This window comes from Uranotaenia lowii, chromosome 1 (genome assembly GCF_029784155.1).
Source record: "Uranotaenia lowii strain MFRU-FL chromosome 1, ASM2978415v1, whole genome shotgun sequence".
Taxonomy (NCBI): Eukaryota; Metazoa; Arthropoda; class Insecta; order Diptera; family Culicidae; genus Uranotaenia; species Uranotaenia lowii.
Genome location: NC_073691.1, coordinates 4,882,621 through 4,903,680, shown reverse-complemented (window position 1 = coordinate 4,903,680; position 21,060 = coordinate 4,882,621). Strand labels below are relative to the sequence as shown.

At 39.4% G+C, this 21,060-nt stretch overlaps 4 protein-coding genes across 7 annotated transcripts in view; 3 read left to right on the top strand and 1 right to left on the bottom strand.

Annotated features, from left to right (window-relative positions):
- Positions 1 to 192: 192 nt before the first annotated feature.
- LOC129754022 (molybdenum cofactor sulfurase 3) lies at positions 193 to 3,321 on the top strand. The gene is made up of 3 exons (XM_055749881.1): positions 193 to 534; positions 595 to 1,213; positions 1,274 to 3,321. Exons 1-3 carry the CDS (start codon positions 465 to 467, stop codon positions 2,898 to 2,900), a joined length of 2,316 nt encoding a protein of 771 aa, XP_055605856.1. The 5' UTR covers positions 193 to 464; the 3' UTR covers positions 2,901 to 3,321.
- On the bottom strand, positions 2,873 to 5,830 carry LOC129754119 (migration and invasion enhancer 1). Its single transcript, XM_055749987.1, has 2 exons — positions 5,541 to 5,830; positions 2,873 to 3,219 (listed from the first exon to the last, which is right to left on the bottom strand). Exons 1-2 carry the CDS (start codon positions 5,588 to 5,590, stop codon positions 2,955 to 2,957), a joined length of 315 nt encoding a protein of 104 aa, XP_055605962.1. The 5' UTR covers positions 5,591 to 5,830; the 3' UTR covers positions 2,873 to 2,954.
- Positions 5,831 to 8,143: 2,313 nt separating this feature from the next.
- LOC129754032 (mannosyl-oligosaccharide alpha-1,2-mannosidase IA) overlaps positions 8,144 to 21,060 on the top strand; it is a 67,622-nt gene continuing 54,705 nt past the window's right edge. The window contains exons 1-2 of one of the 4 annotated variants that reach the window (XM_055749896.1): positions 8,144 to 8,284; positions 10,935 to 11,730. In XM_055749896.1, the coding sequence (XP_055605871.1) occupies positions 11,125 to 11,730 (606 nt within the window). In that variant the 5' untranslated portion in view covers positions 8,144 to 8,284; positions 10,935 to 11,124. Of the gene's footprint in view, positions 8,285 to 8,919; positions 8,943 to 10,910; positions 11,731 to 21,060 lie in introns of those variants that run through there. The other 3 variants (XM_055749907.1, XM_055749900.1, XM_055749890.1) reach the window with 3 other exon arrangements.
- On the top strand, positions 20,393 to 21,055 carry LOC129754111 (general odorant-binding protein 99a-like). The gene is made up of 2 exons (XM_055749977.1): positions 20,393 to 20,530; positions 20,605 to 21,055. Exons 1-2 carry the CDS (start codon positions 20,468 to 20,470, stop codon positions 20,989 to 20,991), a joined length of 450 nt encoding a protein of 149 aa, XP_055605952.1. The 5' UTR covers positions 20,393 to 20,467; the 3' UTR covers positions 20,992 to 21,055.

The window sequence follows — 21,060 nt, the reverse complement described above, 5'->3', positions numbered from 1 at the left end:
AGAATAAGCATGAATGTGTTTTCTCATTTGAATTAATAATGCGCAGCCAATGTTTGCTAATCACAATACTCGAGCCAAATACTCTCAGTCGAGTTCAAGGTGATTTACCAGATAATAAAAAAGCCCGGAAAACTCCTCTTTATTGAAATGATATCTCATGTAATGTTATCACCATTCTCATTCGAATACATATCGAAATAGGTATAGAAACAAATAAGTATTTTTACCGTCAAACGATTGACATGTGGCTTAGTTTGTTATCAGTATTACGATGATGGTGCAGTAAAGACGAAAAATCAGTTAAACACCGTAGTTTGTATTCGAAATTTAATGCTTCGTTTAGCAACAAGTGCTGCACTAGCGAGGGAAATCTGTTTACTTCTTTGGTGTTTTCTCCGACCTTGTTAAAGTAAAACAAACTAGCAAACAACCCAGTCTCACGGTGCTGAGCGACTGATAAAGACATGCATTTCGAAAGTGAATTCTCTGAAGCTGAAACCAGTGCGATAGCGAAAGATTTTACCAGATTGAAAGGTAGGGTTGTAAAAATAGAAATTTCTTTTGTACATATTTTAGTTTTATTTTCAATTTTAGACAAGTGTTACCTGGATCACGCGGGTGCCACATTGTACGCGGAATCGCAAATCCGAGCCGCTCACGAACAGCTGGCACAACAGCTACTGTGCAACCCACACACTAGTCGCTCGACGGAAGATTTGATCGATCAGGTTCGGTTCCGATTGTTGCGGCACTTCAATACCCGCAGCTCAGAGTATCAAGTGATATTTACCTCGGGGACCACGGCTAGCTTAAAACTAGTGGCCGAAAGTTTTGCATTCGAGGATGGCGGTGCCTTCGTCTATCTCAGAGATAGCCATACCTCGGTGCTGGGAATGCGCGAAGTTGTGGGTACTGATCGGATTTGTCCTTTGGAAAGAGATGTCTTGCTTCAAAACCTTGATACCCCAAAAGAGTCGAATGTGGTTGCTGGAGGAATATCGTCTCTGCTGGTATTTCCTGCACAGTGTAACTTTAACGGCGTCAAATATCAACTAGAGCTGATCAAGAATATTAAGGATCACGGACTCATCGGTTATGAACGAGAACGTTTCTACATGTGTGTCGATGCTGCAAGTTACGTTTCGACCAGTTTTCTAGACCTCAGCAAATACAAACCAGACTTTGTGTGCTTGTCGTTTTACAAAATTTTCGGGTGAGTAATGTTTTTCTAACTCTCAAATCAACTGTTATTTCAATATGTTTTTGATTGCAGTTTTCCCACTGGTCTTGGGGCCCTCCTGGTTCGGCACAATGCTGTCGATACTCTCAATAAAAGCTACTACGGGGGAGGAACGGTCAAGATAGCTATGTCCGGTAAGAATTTTCACGTGAAACGGGACTCTCTAACCGAAAGGTTCGAGGATGGAACGATTGCCTTCACTTCGATCGTTTCCCTTCTAAATGGATTTTATACCTTGGAACGACTAGCTCCATCAGCAAACGGTTTGCGAGTAATAGAGCGAGTATCGAAACAAACTTTTCTGCTAGCGAGATATTGCTATCGACGACTGAGAGCTCTGCGCCATGCCAATGATAGAGAAGTGATCAAGCTATACCATGATACGGATTTTGAAGATCCCAAACAGCAGGGTGCGATTGTGAATTTTAATGTTTTGCATGACGATGGAAGTTTTGTTGGCTTTGCTGAATTCTCCTACATGGCTCAGGTGCATGATATAATTCTAAGAACAGGCTGTTTTTGTAACCCGGGAGCTTGCCAAAGATTGCTCGGTTTGACGGATGAAGACGTCCTTCGCCAGTACGATGCAGGTCACATCTGTGGGGATGCCAACGATCTCATTGATGGTCAACCAACAGGATCGGTTCGAGTATCATTTGGCTACATGACCCGCAAAGAGGAGATCGATCGACTATTGGATATGATCCAGAAATGTTACATCAAGAAAATGTCTACCAAAACTTCTGTCAGCCGATCTGAAATTGTGCTTCAATACAAAAACTATCTTCAGCCACGTCTCAAAATGATATGTCTATTTCCTATCAAATCTTGTGGAGCATTCAAAGTTACATCTAGCTGGCCTCTTTGTTCCAAAGGTCTAAAATACGATCGTGAGTTTGTGATTGTTGATGAAAATGGAATGGCATTAACTCAAAAAAAGTGTGTCGAAATGTGCCTTATCGTACCACGGGTAGATCTGCGGGCCCAAGAGCTCATTTTAACGCATCCTTCGATGGCAGATCACAAATTGGATATGTCTTCACTGATCAATGCGAGTGAAAGTCAATTGGTCAAACTATGTCAAACTAAAGTGTGTCAGGATAATATACAAGCCATCGACTGTGGGGATGAAGTGGCCGATTGGATCAGCATTGCGTTGCAAACTTCCGGTCTCCGTTTGCTACGGCAATCAGACGAAGAAACCCGTACGTTTCGTCAATCCACTAAAGCAATTTCGCTCTCAAATCAAGCTCAGTTTCTGCTGATCAATCAAACGTCAGTTCACTGGTTAGCAGATCAAGTTCCTGACTGGGACGATATGCCTAATGGTAAACCATCTCTTTCATCTTTAGTCGATCGTTTCCGTGGAAATCTTATCATTGAAACAAGTCGTCCAATGGAAGAAAATAGCTGGAACAACATCGTAATCAATGGTCAAACGCTCTCCGTTGATGGGCCCTGCTCTCGTTGTCAAATGGTTTGCATAGACCAAGCGACCGGAACAAAAACCACCGAACCCTTGAGAACGATTGCACGCGAATTCAAAGGAAAAATGAGATTTGGAATTTACCTTTCTTTTGATTACTTGAAGGACGGTTCGGATAATCGATTAATACATTGCGGTAGTTCCTTAACAATTCATCGTTCAGATGTACTATAACATTATATTAAAAAATCTTTCCTATAAATATGTACATTACAACTAGCCCCCTCCTTATTGAACTACACAATCGGTGATGGGTTGTTCTGGGACCTTTTCCAACGGTCGTCCTTGCTGGGCGGCCGTAACGCTGGCGAGCACCGCTTCGTAGTCGGGAAATGCCAACGACTGCAGCCTCGAGTGGACCAAAGTCTTGTTGATCTGTACCTCGAAAGATCCGCGCCGTCCGTTTGTGCATGTCACCACTGCAACACCAGGAAGACGCTCCTCTATGAATCGACTGAGGGCGAGACACTGGGGCTTTGAGTTGCAGATGTTGCTGAAAGGGTGAATTTTAGGTAGATTATCGAATTTAAAAAAGCGCTTGATAAAGATTTCTAAATAAAATCTAAGCCTTTTAATGGAATATCACAGTCTACGTGGAATATTGTGTATTTAAATTTACAATTGTTTTTCAAATAAATTTCCATTTGTGATTAACTGGAACAGCTTGTGATTTTGTTTGGGAGGAAATTATTGGATTCAATGAAAAAACTATCAGTATGTGCATACACATGTTGAAAGCATAATGAAATAGTTTCGCATTTGTTTTCCCATAATGATGGGCCTTGTAATTTCTATTAATAATTATAAATTAACAGTTATAAAATAATTAGTAAATTGGTAAACACTGATTATGCAAAAAAAATTTCAATCGTTTCATACAGATTACAATAATTATGGTTATTCTTTGTGGTGCAAGATTGTATTTTGAAATAAATAAAAAAAAACTAGATTTTTTCTTACCGGGATTATTTCATTTCGTGAAGAATATTTATAAAACATAACATACCAATGAACTGCACAAAACGGTGTACCACAAGGCTCAATTTTATCGGTCACCCTGTTTCTTATCGCTATGCAACCTATTTTCTCAGTGATCCCACGAAATGTCAACATACTACTACTGTATGCAGACGATGTGCTTCTGGTATCAAAGGGTCAAAACTCTACCGAAATACGCAAAAGATTAAGAAACGCCGTCAAAGCGATAATTGGGTGGGCATCTAATGTCGGATTTAGCACAGCTCCAAAAAAGTGCAATCTCATGCACATTTGTGATTCTCCTCATCGTAAACGAGGTCGTGCTATTAAAATAAATGGTATAGCTATTCCACGGGTCCGAAAAATGAAAATATTAGGGATCGTTATTGATCAGAAAATGAATTTTCTACAACATTTCAAAGGCATCAAAGAAAGCTGTGTTAAAAGACTTAATATTCTTAAAATCTTAGGTGGTCGGTTGAAAAGAAGTAATCGTAACACACTCATTGCAGTCGGTGAATCTATTGTCGTCTCAAAATTACTTTTTGGAATAGGTTTAACCAGTTTGCGTTTCGATGATATGGAAAAAATCTTGAGCCCGATATATAATCAGATGATTCGCTTAGCCTCCGGCGCTTTTCGTACAAGCCCAGTGGATTCGATAATGGCCGAGGCAGGTCGGCTTAATTTCCGGCAAAAAATGATTGAACGTCTCTGTGTTACGGCAGTTAGAATGGTAGAAAAAGGTATAATCAATTATGATTGCCCGCTAGCGAAACGATCAGAAGAACTGTTCAAAGCCACCACAAACTTACCTATTCCGAAAGTATGTGAACCTATGAGACTAACAGTCCGCCAATGGTACCTGAAACCACCTCGTACTGATAACTATATGCGACAAAAAGTTAGAGCAGGTGATCCAAGCCCGAAAGTTTTAACCTTCTTCAATGAAATGGTACAGAACAAATACAAAAATTATTATCATCTATACACAGATGGATCTAAGTTGAGAGACGACATAGGAGCTGCTGTTTATAGTCGAGACCTAGAATTTAGCTGCTCTTTATCAAATATTTGCAGTATATTCTCTGCTGAGGCGTTTGCACTCATGATCGCAGCCGAAAAAGCCAAATTTTTGCATCGCGCGATCATTTTCACCGACTCGGCAAGCTGTATTGATGCGCTTTCGAAAGGTCACACAAGGCACCCATGGATACAAGAAACAGAAAAACATTTGATGGAGAAAAACGTGGTTGTAGCATGGATTCCAGGACACTGCAATATTCATGGGAACGAGAAGGCTGATCGATTGGCGAACCAAGGAAGAAGCAAATCACCATTAAATATACCCATTCCAGCAGCAGATGCAGTCCGTTCGGTTAAAGCTTGTCTACGAGATGCGTGGCAGTCAACATGGAATCGGTCTCAAACCCTTCTACGTCGTGTTAAACCTTACATTAGCCCATACACAGATAGGAGATGTGCCTCAGAGCAACGGTTGTTAACGAGATTGAGAATTGGACACACTAGACTAACACATAGCTTTTTACTTGATCGAACTTCACCGCCAGAGTGCTCTTTCTGCGGAGTTCAAATAACAGTTCAACACATTTTGGTAGAATGTCGAGGTTTTAACGAAGCCCGTGACTTATGTGGTTTGGAAGGCTCTATCTATGAAATTCTTTCCAACTGTAATGATAGGGAAAATTGTGTTTTGAAATTCATCAAACTTTGTAATCTAACTGATAAATTGTGATAAGCTGGAAGAACGATAGACACGAAAGCCGTGAAAATGGTAAAGTGTCTCTAATATTATTAATAATAATAATAACATACCAATATTCGATATCCACTTTAATAATTCCATCGTCACTTTTTTCTTCCATCCTGCCGTGAACCGGCCTTCTTGCTAGCGCGCGAACGAAAACAACACTCTCACTCAACTTTCATAACATAATTATTTTTGTCTGAAAGAACCTATTAATGGTTTGAATTCACAAACTCTTATTTGAGTTCTACATTTCTCTTCGATTTCATTTCATTACTCAACCATAGATTTGCTGTTTTTTCTCCAACTGTGAACATTCGTTACTTAATCTGAATTTTCAAATTTTTCTTAAGTTTGTTAGAACTTAAAACTAGTGAACCTGTATATAATACCGTATTTGTTTTCACCACCCGAAAGTGTTGCACCTTCCACGCTGAAAACGAGCATGAATCGAGTTTCGCACCCACCTTTGTTGGTGTACGTGAAATCGGCAGTGTCAACAGAAAACATCATGCTGTCAAAAATCCATTACAGCTGGTATTTGTTTTCGTTTGACTTCGAAAATTGAAATGAAATTTACTTTAGTTGATCATTATCTTTTAAATAATATGAAAATTTTAGCATGAATTTATATACTATGTTGAATTGTGAAGATTTCAGATTTATTTTGCTTGGTAGCTTCGCCTCTGGCTCTGATGATAACTGCAATACCAGCTGATTCTGGGTGGTCTATGTTTGCTGCTGCTAGACTGCAGTTACCCCAGCTTGAAGGTTCCGGTATTTTAAACGTTTATTCCTCGCAAATACCTCGAGTACCTATTTCCGTTTTCAGATGACAAAAGAAAAATTCTTGGAAGTCAAATTGGCGAACTCAGATCGCGGAAATCGGGGGAGAAAATTTTGCTAACAGACCGAAACGAAATTCAAGCTCCCAATGCGGGTGTAGTCTCGAACTACCGTTTTTGAAGGGCAACGGGTGGGAATCCGGGACTTGGCGCAACCGAGCATCGTCACCCTAAGGCACAGCTCGAAGCAGAGTAGCTTGCAGCTGATGCAGCTGAACGCTTCTTGCTGTGGAGACCAACTTATAGGACCCTCCCGAACAAGAAAACTTTTCGATTTGGGCGATTCCACCAGATCTTTGGGTTGGCCTTTTTGCAGCAAGCCTTTTGGGCACATTTCTTCTTGGAAGCGTTGTTTGCTTTGGAACGTGCCATCCTGGTGAAATTCTCCGCCTCTGTTGGAAACGGCACTGGTATTGAATCCGGAACAAGTTTCCGTTCTTCGGGATAATAAAGAGAAAACAAACAGCTCGAACGCAATTTATACGGTATAGAAATAAACCAACCAGCTGATATTTGTTTACATCGGGAAGCATGTGCTGTCAAAATTCATGATAGTATTGGTGAGAGCGCAAGCAACACCGAATATTTTCAGAGTGTTCCACCGTCCACTTTATGGTGCACTACCAGTGGACTACTCATCCTGAAAACGAGCATGAAAACAGCAAAAAGTGCACTACCGGTAGTGCCCCGGTGCACCACCACACGAAAACGAATTCTCTATAAGAGAAGTGACATCTGAAACACAAAATTCCAATCGAGCAAAAGAACTGTCAAAATCGATTCCAATCGATCCGAGCATTTTTTCGCAGAGTTTTTACCTTTCTTATTGAAAACTCAACTAAGGAAGGTATTGTGATTGTTGTTATAGTTCAAACAGATAAATTTTTTAGCTGGTCATATGAATTTATGATTATGTGCAATTTTTTTCAATGCTTTGGTGAATCGTGTTTCTAGTTAGAAAACTAACTGATTATTAACGAAATTCAAGTCATTCATACCGTTTATCGCGATCATTCGGGCATCGAGTTCAATGTTGTTTTGTTGGATTGAAGGAGCGTTCACTTTAGAGCTTGAACATTGAGCCAGAAAACAGTGCTGGGGATTTTTTGTCCAAGATTTCGACGATGTTGCCACATATTTTATTTTAAGAGGGATCAGATGTCGCTTCTCTTATATGAAGGTTCACTACTTAAAACCAATGTCGTACTGTCGTTTTATTTTCAATTACAATGTACGCAATTTGTTTTTGCAATTTGTTCCTTGCCCTTTTTTTAAAGAAAAACTTGAGCGAAGATCTTAGGTAAAAATAGTGAACCTAAAAATACATTTATACTTCTATCGTTCTCGTCAAATTTAACGGTCAAGGAAAAGTTCTTTAATAACGCGAAATACCCGAAATACCGATCCGTTAACTTTAAAATTAAAAGTAGTTTTGTGACTTTCGAATTTGTTGCACCACACTTCAAATCTATTCAATAGGTTGACACGAGAATATGTTACATCAAAAAGCAGTTGAACTTACATCCAACCTTTCTGATAAACCTGTCTTCATTTACAATTCAATCTTTGAGCGATCTGTACTTTTGGCACTTTTTTTTACAATAATTCAATTTTTGGGCACTCTTTTGGTGCACTATCTGTTTGTCGGGCATCCCTAATTCTCTTGTAGAATAATTACTATCGATCTTTTTTTCAGTGTGTTGATTTTGCTTTTTGACGTTTCTTTTATATTCTCTTGCGCCTTTCGTTTTGCTGCTGGACTGGTTTTTCCCGTTTTTTTTTACATTTTCCAACTTGGTTTGTCTTTTTGGTGCTTTTCATGCAGCAGTCGTAATGGCGATTCCGTTGTCGATGGTTGTTGTGGTTTTTGTTGGTGGTGCCAAAGAAAAATTTTGCTGACCCTGTGGAATCTATTGTGTTTTGTTCTTTTACTCATCCTCGGTGGATCTGGAACAACCGGAATAACGGTAGGAGACTCTTCAGGCAACCGTGTGCGAATACGTTTTCTATATTAAAAATGGTACAACCATCAAATCCTGATGAAAATGAAATTGGAGAATCCACGATAGGGAAGAAAAAATGGAACGTGAAAAAGCCAGCTTCAAATCGAATTAATGATTGGGAAAAAGTGACCGCAAGCATTGCTGGCGGGCGAAGGCAATAATCGTGTGGAAAAGTTTAAATTTCCTTTTTATTAAGATTAGAAAATTTTTCATTGACATCTACCAGTCCAAAGGTGGCTGAAAAGAGGAAATATTGCAAAGATTTTGCTGCTAGTTCTCACGCACACTCTACACACCTAGAATCTGTACCCCATACGACGTAATGGACCAAAGGGAAGTCGAGTGTATGACTTTTATTTGGAATTTGTTGGAATACAATGAAATCGGTGATAAAAAATGTTGAAACTGGTTCCTGAGAAATTCTAGTGCTCTGTTCCAGAACCACCGGATTAGAATCATTAACCGATAACATAGTGATACTTTTCTATGGATTACCAAACAAGGCGTATTCTACTTATCGTGAGAGCCGTATTTGGAATACTATCCCATTGCTGGAGGATTATACACAGCAGTTGATGGCAGGGTGTTTCGGATGTGATGTTTACATAAGTGGCCGTTTGGGGTGCGGAAGAAAATCAATAATATGTCTCAGTGTTTTTTTTATTTCGATGATCAGTGTCCAAGGCACATCAATGTAACCCGTCTCGGGAGGGAAACTTCCGAAAAAGATTTAAAAGCTCGTAGAAAAAACGAAACAAATGAAGAAAGGAAACCTTACAACCGGGGATACGATAGGTGGCCAATGGGGAACTACTTTCTCCAAATATGCAAATGCTATGTACGTGTGTAATACGCGGATGGTTGGGCGAATGGTTAAGGTGAAATAGTACCGACTAATACTAGAAACTGGTGTAGGTATGTTACCTGTATCTACAAAACACCTGACTATTAACGTAGATTCAAGCGAAGTGGACTGGCACATTTAGCACAAAGATGAGCAAAAACTTAGGTTGGCCTGATTAAAGGTGGATGGTTTGAGGAGTATGACCGGTTCCGTAACCAATATCGGAACGGTGTTGTCTGGTTCATCTTTGAAGTATCTAAATACATAACTTCTTCACTTGAATGAATTGAACTTCCCTACTATATCAGTTAGTGTTTGCTTGCATACTTCAAGACTTTGACAAAATTTAGTTGAATTTGTGCACATATGGTGCAAAACTACAGTTAAAAACCTGTACACTAGACCGAGTCGATTTTTGGTCATTTTTGAATTTTTCAAACCCTGGGGTCTAAAAAGCTCCGTTTTGGTACAGTACTCATCCATGATTTTTTGCAGAATTTTTAAGTAACGTTTGCATGAGTAAATTTAAGCTTTTAGATTTGTATGGGAAAATTGAATATTTTGTACTGAAAAATCAACATCATTTTTGTTTCTTCTGTGGAACCGAGCCAGCTGATGCTCGTCGAAGTTACGGCCTCCGACAAAATTGTTCAGCGGAAAATTTCCTTTAATTTTTTTTTAAAATTGGCACAAAAAGCATCAGCTGGCTCGGTTCCACAGAAGAAACAAAAATTATGTATATTTTTCAATACAAAATAATCAATTTTCCCATACACATCTAAAAGTTCAAATTACCTCATGTAAACGTTACTTAAATTCTGCAAAAAAAACATGGATGAGTTTTGGACCAAAACGAAGCTTTTTAGACCCCAGGGTCTGAGAAATTAAAAAATGACCCCAAATCGACTCAGTCTACTGTACACGTCATTCCTTGATAGAATACTTAACAATTTTATCAAAAATATATTATGCATAACGCAGTTTTAAAACAACGCTTATTGAAATTTAGATAAATTATGATAAATATTTCAATTTTTTTTTAGAGAAGCAGTTTTCGGAAAATCCTATAACAAATCTAGAGTAATACTTATTTAATTAGGACTAATGTGCCAACAAGTTAGGCTATTCCATTTATTTTCAAATAATTGATTAAAGGATTTATGTTACGATGAAACTCAAAACTTTTTGGTCGCTCCGCCCTTTCCACTTTTACAATGAAATTTTAGTAGTTTTTTGTATTAAAGCTACAAAAGGAGGAATTAAAATAAGTTTTAACTTTTAAATTCAGGCGTTTTTTATTTCTGTAAATTTATTGAACATATTTTCACAAACAATTGTTCGTGTTACCAAATTTTCATCAGATTTTGTAGAATTATCCCTAAAGGTACAATTAGTAAATAAATCCAGGTTTATGTATTCAATAATTCAATAATTATTCGTTTCTAAGAAATGAAAACGAATAAGCAGGTCTACCACATAAGTCAGTATTTACAAAAAGTGTGATGAAAAATGTTTTCACGAAAACAGTTCTTCCTGCGCCCATGTAAGAGGCCAAAATGTGATTTGAGACATTTAAGGTACCTGCTAAGTAAAGCCCCAACTGGATGACTAGTACGTTTTCGAGAAAATAGTTCCCCATATTCCACGATCAATAATGAATGATTGAGAACTACGACGAAAGATGTGCCTATAGAACTGTATTTCGACTGTTTGCAACATCTGTAGAAATCAAACATATTTGTTCAGTTGGTATCCATTTTTCGCCTGCAGAAATTAGCTACGAACGTTTCAGTAACGGAAAGTTTAACGAAATTTGGTCAATAGCTTACCGCGCACTTGTTCGATGTTGCCACCAAACCAAACGAGTCAGTAACATTTTAGCACACGTTTTACATTCAGAGGAAAGTTAAAAAAAAAACAATTTTTGCCGTGTGAAGAGCTAACGAGTGCAAGTGAGAAAATGCTCCCCATGTATCAACGGTTGGGCGGCAGCCAGCCGTCTTCAAATCCACTCGTTTCGGTGCGGCGCTCGTTCCGGTCCAGTGAAAAGTGCCTGATTCTTCTGGTGCTGCTGACGTTCGGTTTCGTCTGTTTCGGAGGATTCTTCTTCCTGCCGGATAACTTCGGTGCCGATCGGGTGCTCAAAGTGTACAAACAGTTCCAGAAGGCGGGTCCGGAAATTTTCATTCCGCCACCCCCACCGGCTCATGGAGGGCTCGATGGGGATGAAGATTTCCACAAGCTAAACGATCGGGACCGACTGCAGGAAAAGATTCAGAAGGAACTGCCCGACGATATCCTGGAAAAACCGGATATCGATGGAGCCGGCACGAGGCTCTCCGATGTGTCCAACGCTTTGGATGGGGGGCCTTTACCCAAAGATAGTGGACCAATGGGAGCCGGAATCGAAGGCGCAGTGCCACCACCGGACGACACAATGGCGAAGTATCCCTCGAAAGGTTCCTCCACCGGCACTAGCTTTGGAGGAGCTGGCCTGGTGTTTAATTCGTCCATCGGTGAAGATCCCGACCCGAAGGTGCGCGAGAAACGGAACAAGGTCAAAGAGGTGAGTCGTTATACACCCTTTTTTCACATATTCAATCATAGTTCAGCAGTAGAATTAGAATTTTAATGCTGGACATTGCCAATTATTCGATCACGGTACGAGCTTATTGATAACCGCAAACCAAAGACGTCTGTGCTATTTCACAAAATTTAACAACCATTCTTATCTTATCTATACCGAAAGAGGTTTCATTTGACCGAGTAGAAGAGGTGTACCTAGAGTTGAAATTAAAATAAATTCGACTGTTAGCGGCCACAATATTGAGAAGGGGAGATAAGGGCATAATGGCCGCCATAAGGAGGACACTTATTTAACCATTTAATCATTGTTCCATGTTCAGAAACTAAAAAAGTCTATTTCTTAACTGGCTGAAACTTGAAAAAGTAGATAAAAACTTTTAAAAATGCATTTCAATTTTTTTGCCGAAAGCTGAAAATCAGCCACTGTAGGGGCATAATGACAACCCCCACTGGGGCAGATCAAGCACCATTAACCGATTTTTAAGGAGTCTCGATTCGATTTCGATTCCTGGTCAAGTCCCGTCAAGTCGAGGAATTTTGCACTATCCTAAACGGTGAGTCGTAGATCCTTTAAACAAAGCAATAACTAATACCGCTACACCGCGCGAAACCAGTGCAACACTGTCCGAATAAACAAACAGTCTGACAGTGCAACACTAGTGCAACACTCGGCCTAAAAAAATACGGTATAAATAATGTATGTCTGTTTGTAGAATACAGACAATTCACACACACACTCAGCAAAATACTATTATGCATGCCATAAGATTCTCTTATACCGTATTTTTTTTCACCTGGAGGCAAACTAGAGGCAACCTAGGTTCGCTCTAACTGCTGTCATCGTGCTCATTTATTGCTCGAGAGGCAACCTAGGTTCGCTCGAAAAAGGGACGGAGTCGCCCTGAGAAAAAAGTCAGTTTTGCGAGAAGTTCACCAATACTCTCAACGTTGTTGTCAAAACATTAAACAGCTGTTTTTGGCTGAAAGCAAAACAGTTGAAATAATAAACGGGCAAATGATTATTGCCGCGATTTTGAACCTCTCAGCCAAGCAAAATCGTACTATCTGCAGTCCAGTGCAATCCGGACACGAAAAACGGCAATCCGGATGTGAAGAACCGAATGAAGGAATCCAGAAGGGAGAACAAAATGACAGCTGCATGTAAACATTGCGCTCGTTCTCACGCACACCTACGTATGGAATAACTCGAAATCCGAAACTTGCTTTTTTATTCTGACGGTTCCAGAGCCAAATCCGGAATCAAAAAAAAATACGCCATTATAGAGTGGCGCCATAAGAAAAATCATTGAAATTCATAAGATTCTCTTATGGCGCGAATGAATTCTGAAGATGAACACCTAATCCAATGAGAGTTTGTAGCTTTTCATAAGAGGCTCTTATGGAAACAGAAAGTCAATTCTAATTAGAATAATTTAAGATATTTGACGTTGAAAACATTCACTTTATTGTTTTCCCAATTTCTTTAAATAAAATAATGAAGTAGTCATCAGCAGCACAGCAACACCCCGGTTCCAACGAAGTTTTTTTTTGCCGCATCCGATTCTTCGAACTTGCGTTAATTCCAGTCAGCATACTGAAAAGTAAACAAAAAAAAATATTTTAGTTTACTAATATATTAAGCGTTCACATCAAAAACATTTCAAACTTACCAATTACGGCGTGTTCGTAAATTGATTTTTTCTATCGAAGGGATTTTTTCTATCGATGCTGGCGTTCGTAAATTAAACAAACTGCGTGCAAAAGCATTGTAAGGTGATTTGACATCTACCAAAAAAATCGATGCATCACCCAAAAAATCAGTTTACGAACAAGCCGTTAGAAAGATCACCATGTTAAGAAAAACGAATTACCAACAATAGCGAGTGCTTCGTACCGTTAGACAATAAAAAAATTGATGGGATGAATGAATGTGTTCATTATATTTTCACAATGCCATTTCTTCTATTTTTCATAAGATGTTCATATGAAAACTGAAGGAATTTCATAAGACTCTTATGAAACACAATTTTACACTCTAAAAAGCGGTTCATAAGACGCATCTTATGAAAATTATAATAAGAATTTGCCTGAGTGCACTCATACATTATGTTTCTGGTGCTTTGTTTGGCGGACTATGCCACTAGCCGTATAATGTAAAGACCAAAATAATCGACCATGAATGGTAAATGAAAAAAAAAATCGCCTCGCCCAGGGATCTATCTCGAGTCTTGTGATTACCTTTCCGACACCTTACCAATAGACTAACTCGTCAGATGTAAACTAGTCAAGCTGTAGCTCTTTTTTATTTATTTACATAGTATTCCGTCTCACGACATAACTTGAGGAACATAATTCCTAAAATTCACTCGGTTCATGGCAACCGTTCTCCAAATTCTCGGGCACCCCACGTTCGCCAGATCACGCTCCACTTGGTCTAACCACCTCGTTCGTTGCGTCCCCGCTCGTCTTGTTCCTACCGGATTCGTAGCGAAGACCTGTTTTGCAGGACAGTCGTCCGGCATTCTCGCAACATGTCCTGCCCAGCGTATCCGGCCAGACTTCACCACCTTCTGTATACTGGGTTCGCCGTAGAGTTGCGCGAGCTCGTGGTTCATCCTTCGCCTCCACACTACGTTCTCCTGTACGCCGCCAAAGATGGTTCTTAACACTCGTCGCTCGAATACTCCGAGTGTACGCAGGTCCTCCTCGAGCAGTATCCATGTCTCGTGCCCGTAGAGAACAACCGGTCTAATGAGCGCCATATAGAGGTTACACTTCGTGCGAGGGCTAAGTCTTCTCGACCGCAGTTGCTTGTGGAGTCCATAGTAGGCACGACTTCCGCTGATAATTCGCCTCCGGATCTCACGGCTGGTGTCATTGTCTGCGGTCACCAGTGAGCCGAGATAGACAAAGATAGATTGCTGTAGCTCTATAATTCAGTTGACTTCATCGAGTTGAATTCACTGCTAGATTCTACGGCAGAAAATGCTCATTGTGCCCCTAAAAAATTAATGATGGTGAAAATTGAGGAATGTTGCAGTGCGTGCATTTTAGATCAAGATGATTTAACGATCATAAGAGCTTAATTTCCGGTGCTCATGAATTATAATATTTTCGTCACATGAGAAGCTAGTTGTCTTTTTTTTTTTAATAATTATGTAAATATGATAAGGAGATTTCTTTTTTGCTGAAAAAATTAATACTATAGGAATTACAAAACTGTTCCTCGTGAAAATTTATTTGAGAAAATACGTACTTCCTTAGAAAAGAGAAGTACCCATATCAAACCTCTTGACCTTTTTTACAATGTAGACATTATATTTATGAGTATGTACCATTTCACTTTTTATACAAGTTTTTAAAGGCCGAATATGAATTCTCTTCTAAAAACGACGGATAGGTTGATAGGGGTTTCTAGAGATAAAAAATTGCTTTTGATCAATTCCCTGGATTGAGCAAAGATTATTCAAAATCACAAAATTTGTGCCTTCTCTCTAAACATACGTTTGTAAGGGTTGAGGGAACAGATTTCTTTGATATCTGCTCCACAGCAACTCACAGTCGATCAGTGAGTGGCAACGTGATTAGATTTCGGTTGATAATGGTGTCTGGTAACGAAGTCTGTGATGTGGAAGCCATTCGTATGTTTATCGCCGTCGTTGTTGGATTCGATCTGCTGCAGTTCGGTACCACAGATCAGCTGATGCGATGCCATGCCGATGGCTCCTGATTCTAGCGGGCTCAAATAAACTCCGAACGGAATTTTACGGGTGAAAACATTTGCGATGGCTTTGAGGGATCCAGCAGGAATTGTTCCGTCCCCCTGATTTACGTTGATGATCGGGCAACGGGTACACATTCCCGTTACCCGGAATCGGTTCTGACCGATTTTGATCTCCTGCATATTGTGGATTTCACCTGATTGCCCATAGAGACTGGCAGTTTCATAGACCAGATTTCCTCGAAAGTGTTCAACCAACCAGGAAGTGGTAAGTTCATCATCAGAATTGTCTCCTTCGCCTAACGATCGTAGGACCTCCCAGTTGATTAGCAGTAATTTTTTGGGATTAATTCGGCCACCGCCCATAGGTTGTCGGAGCAGACGAAGCCTGGGTGTTCCTAGAGCTTTACTGATCCAGTTGGCAGCTCCTTCACCACAATCAGATAGGTTCACGTTGTTAAGATCATAGTTGGAAGTGGTGGCCATTTTACCGATTGTTATCACGAGATCGTTCCCCATCAAAGGATGGGTGAGGATGAGGAAGTTTCCTCGCGGATCCAATCTCGGCAAGATCGAGGCGAGTTCCGGGTGTTTTGTTTGGCTTAACGGATTACCGTTGCTGTCCACGATCACGAATTCCCCATCATATTTTAGTCCCCGATCGTCCATGGACCAGCTGGAAGTGATTCTCATTGCACCGCAAGACTTCACTGGATAGACATAAATAGTTTTGAGGGTAGCTTTCAGAGCTTGATTCTTCTGGATAAGGGGTTTGTCAACGTAATGGAAGGCTGTTGTTTTCGAAACGAATGCGTCTTCAATCATTTCTAAGAGCTTATCGACGTCTTCTCGTTTGTTCATATAACCAAATGAAGCTCGGACCGTTCCCGTGGGTTGACCATCGATCATATCCGTATCATCACCACAAATCTTACCATTTTCGAAGAACATTAAAACATCACTATCCGCAAGTCCCAACTGCCTTTGACAAGTTCCGGAATTGCAAAAACATCCTGTTCTAACGTATATCTCTCGCTTGGAGGCTTCTTGAGCAAATTCGGCAAACCCGACGTAACTTCCATCGTCACGTAGGACGTTGAAGGTCACAATGCCTCCCTGTCGATCACGCGTTTCGAACTTGGAATCCATGTAGAGTAAAATAACCTGAGACCCGTTGACGTGCTTCAAAGCTGCCAACTTACCGTACGCATACCTCGCCAAATTGAAGACATGCCTCGAGATTCGGTCCATCGATCGAAGTCCGTTGACTGCCGGTATCAATCGCTCGATAGTTCTGATTCCATCGAGAAGGGAAATTATCGAAAGAAAGGGTTGAGTTCCGTCCTCGAAACGCTCCACTAAATTATCGTGTTTCATGTGCAAATTTTGACCACTTAGAAGGATTTTAATCGTACCTCCTCCATAGTATTTTTTATCCAGTAACTGTTCTGATTCGTTTCGGACCAACAATGCTCCGAGACCGGTTGGATAGCTGTGGATGTTGAAGGTTGATGTGTCAAAAGCCTTATAAAGATATTGATTTTAAATTACCCAAAAATTTTATAGAACGACAGACAAACGAAATCCGGTTTATAACGGCCCAGATCGAGAAAGTTTGTAGAAACATAGCTAGCTGCATCGAGGCAAACGTAAAACCTCTCATCCCGGTACCCGATCAATCCGTCTCGTTGAATTCTACTCACCAGCTCCAGTGGATATTTGGCAGCGTTAAAGTTACTCTGGGCCGGAAATACCAACAACGATGACTTCCTGCCGCTAGATTTTCCACTGATTTGCAAATGTCGAAGAAAGTCTTCCCTCTCCAAGGGTTCGATACGATCCGTCCCGACGATGGCTCGCATTCCCAGCACCGAAGTGTGATTATCCCTCAGATACACGAAAGCACCTGACTCGGATTCAAGATCTTCCCGGGAGCGGAAAGTAAAATTTTCCGCCACCAGTTTCAAACTTCCCGTTGCTCCGGATGTGAAAATTAAACTGTAGTCGGAATCACGGGTGTTGAAGAATTGTAACACCCGCTGGCGAACTTCGTTCATCAACTCCCCAGTCAGGGGACTCGAATGGGGATTACAAAACAGATTCTCGGTTAACCGATCTTGGATGGATTTCACCTGCGACTCGGCATAGAGCGTAGTTCCGGCATGGTCCATGTAGTATTTGCCTGAGAATTGTTATTTTGTTTAGTTAAGTTCGTACACTACTTATAACCATGATTAGCGATCATTAGTCGGACTACATCAAGAAAATTTTACCATTTAGACGTTTGAACTCCCGTTCGATTGTCGCAGCTTCTTCCGGACTATACTCCTGAACAAATTCCATGATCACAAGATGACCCACAATTTTCTCCCAATAATTTCTTATGATGATAAACTACCAATTGCTACTTATCAACCGATCGTGCGGACGACAAGTGATGATCCCAGCAACAAGTCCAGTGATATTTATAAAAAGGCTTCCCCCCAAAGCCACTACTTAGTATCGGTTCAACCAAGTAGATGATCTGTCCAGATATGATTCGAATTAGATTCCCATGGATAAAGTTTATTAGCAACAGCATCAGATTTTTAACGCGCTCGCCTCCGCTGCTGCAAGCCTTTGATTAATGGATTTTTCTCATCCCAGCTTAAAGATCGCATTAAAGGATCTGTGAGCTCTAATTTAAAGTAGCAAGCAGTGTATTTGTTTGTTGATAGCCCCATTAAACTTTTTTTTTCTGCCGTAAGCCGTAAGGCTTAACATTCTGGTACGGCTTAAGGGTTGATAGAAATTTGAAAGATGCTTTGTGGAATAATTCTTCTTCATTAAAACAATTTAAGTAACATATTACCACCCTCCTAATCAATTTGTAGATATGTAGTTAAGCGCACGCGTTGATCATAAATTGTGTCATTTTTATTAACCCCGCACAATGTACGAACGACAAAAAGAGCATAGGTACGTTGATGACTGCATGACTAAACGAAAACATAGGGCTTCATGTAGATCATAATGATTATCCCCTTAAAAAAATAACACAGTTTTCTAATTTCAATAATTTTAAGAACACTTAGAGTTAAAAATGTTTGAATTCATATGCTCTTATATTGAGGTATGAAAACCATGTTTAGTAACGACAATAGAAGCATATTTGGGTTGATATGTATGTATAAGTAAATTTATGAGAGTTTATTGAAAGAAGAATAGGTGAGGACTATCTCAAACCCATGATCCTTAGAACTTTAAAAATCGCATACAATTGAATCAAGAAAAGGATTACGAATATTTATTTATATAAAAAAGAAGAAAAAAACAAAAGCGAGCAAAACTGAAAAACTTGAGCTAGAATTAAAAAAATGGGATAAAAACAAAGTAACTGATATGTCGAAATCCCAAAAATACATAAGTAAAGATTATTAAAATAACAAAAAATAACAAACAAATTATGACACACTTATGACAAAAAATGACAAATTGACAAAAAATGGAAAAAATGGCAAATTGACAAAAATGGCAAAAATGAAAAAAAAAATTTAAATAACAAAAATGAAAAAAAATGACAAACATGAAAAAAATGACACAACTGATAATAATGACAAAAATAACAAAAAAATGATAAAAAAGACAAAATCGACAAAAATGACAAACACAAAAATAACAAAAATGACGAAAAAGACAAAAATTACAAAAATGACCAAAATGGCAAAAATGACCAAAATGACCAAAATTACCAAAAAATACAAAAATTTCAAAAATAATAAAAAATTACAAAAATGCCAAAAATTACAAAAAATATAAAAAATGACGAAAAATATCAAAAAATGACAAACATTATAAAAAATGACAAAAATGGGAAAAATGACAAAGATGACAAAATTGACTAAAATTAAAAATTGACAAAAAAGTCATTTGTCATGTGTCATGACAAAAACTACACAAATGGCAGTGACAAAAATGACAAAAAAAAATACAAAAATGGCATAAATGACAAATATTACCAAAATTACACAAATGTCAAAAATTGCAAAAATGTCTTCACTAACAAAAATTACAAAAAATGACAGAAATCAAAACATTTTGGAAAGGTTTCAGGTAAATAATTCGTGATGCTAGGATAAATCACTTTTTCTTCTCTTTTTTAATCTTCAACCCTTCGTTTCAATGTAGGAGCTTGTGGTTACACGTGATTCTCTAATTATCACCAAACATTGTAAAAACTTCCACTTACATTTCCACCTAATAAAAATGTTAGTAATTTCAACGAAAAGATTTATGAACTGCAACCGCTGATCAACTTGGACATTTGATGGACAGGTCTTGCTGAAAACTACGATGCAACAGTAACAACAACAACAGTGTGAAGTTTCTAACAATTACCAGAAACATGCTCATTTCTTGCACCGAATTCAGCTCTAATTAACGCACATTGCAATCATTTAGAAATTAATGCATAATTCAAAACGATAGTTAATTCTATCATTGCTGATAATCTACTTGGCAGCAGCCGATAGTTGCAATTCGCGAATTCATTGAACTATGTGCCAACTGTTGTGTGATTTATGTTGGGCACGAGAAGCTGCGAGTTGTTTGTGAGTGCGTAAGTTTATTTTTTGTTCTTTTGAACTCTAATCACAGCCTATCAGAAGTGATACCTCGGGATGATAGTGCCATGATTGATAGGCGGATAGAGGCATTAATAGTTTCGAGCTTAACCTAACCGAATGGGCATCCCGTTCTATTATTTGAGCTGGAGCTTTTATTACAAAAATAAAAATTACTAAAAGCTGGTATGCACTTGTGCTGAGTTGGAATTCTAGGATAACTAACTTGTAGTTCAATTACTTGCTTAAATTGCTTTGTAGCCGTTTGTTTGGCCACATTTTACGAGCTCTAGGTTTTTAGTATATAAGAAAGCATCCGAGAACGAACTTTCCAATCAAGTTTCGTCAGTGAAATCGATCATTTGTCCATTGGGAAAACAAAACTGTTGAAAATCATGAAGGGCGTTCAAATATTTGGAATTTTGTTCCTTGGTGGACTTTTGTTGGTGCAAAGAACTGTGAGTATTCGTTTGATCATATACCTTTTCTTCTGAACCCTACTGAAATCATTATTTGATGTAACCCGCAATAGGATGCCAGTAAAAAGTTGAACCAACTGATAGACGTTTGCCGCAAAGGGCTCAACGTGACGGAAGAGATGGCCTCAGCCTATCGGCGGGTTGAGTTCCCGGATGATTCGACCACCAAGTGTGTGCTGCGCTGTATGGCGCTCAATTTGGGCGTGTACGATGATCTTTCCGGAATCCACATGGCAGCCACCTGGCAGATGTTTGCCGATGGTCGTGGCCCTCGGGAGGAGAAACAATTTGCCGAAAGCCACTTCAGCTGTATACGCCGGAATCAGGCGTCGGTAGCCGCGGACGATTATTGTGGCCGAGTGTGGGCCGCCTATTTGTGTTATCGGGACGAATTTCAAGCGTTGATGAAGAAGCAACAGAAAGCTGCGGTAAAAGTGTGAATAAGGTTTTTGTGCTATACTAAGAGGTACTTGAATGAAAATAAAAACAATCTATTTTGAAATGCAGTG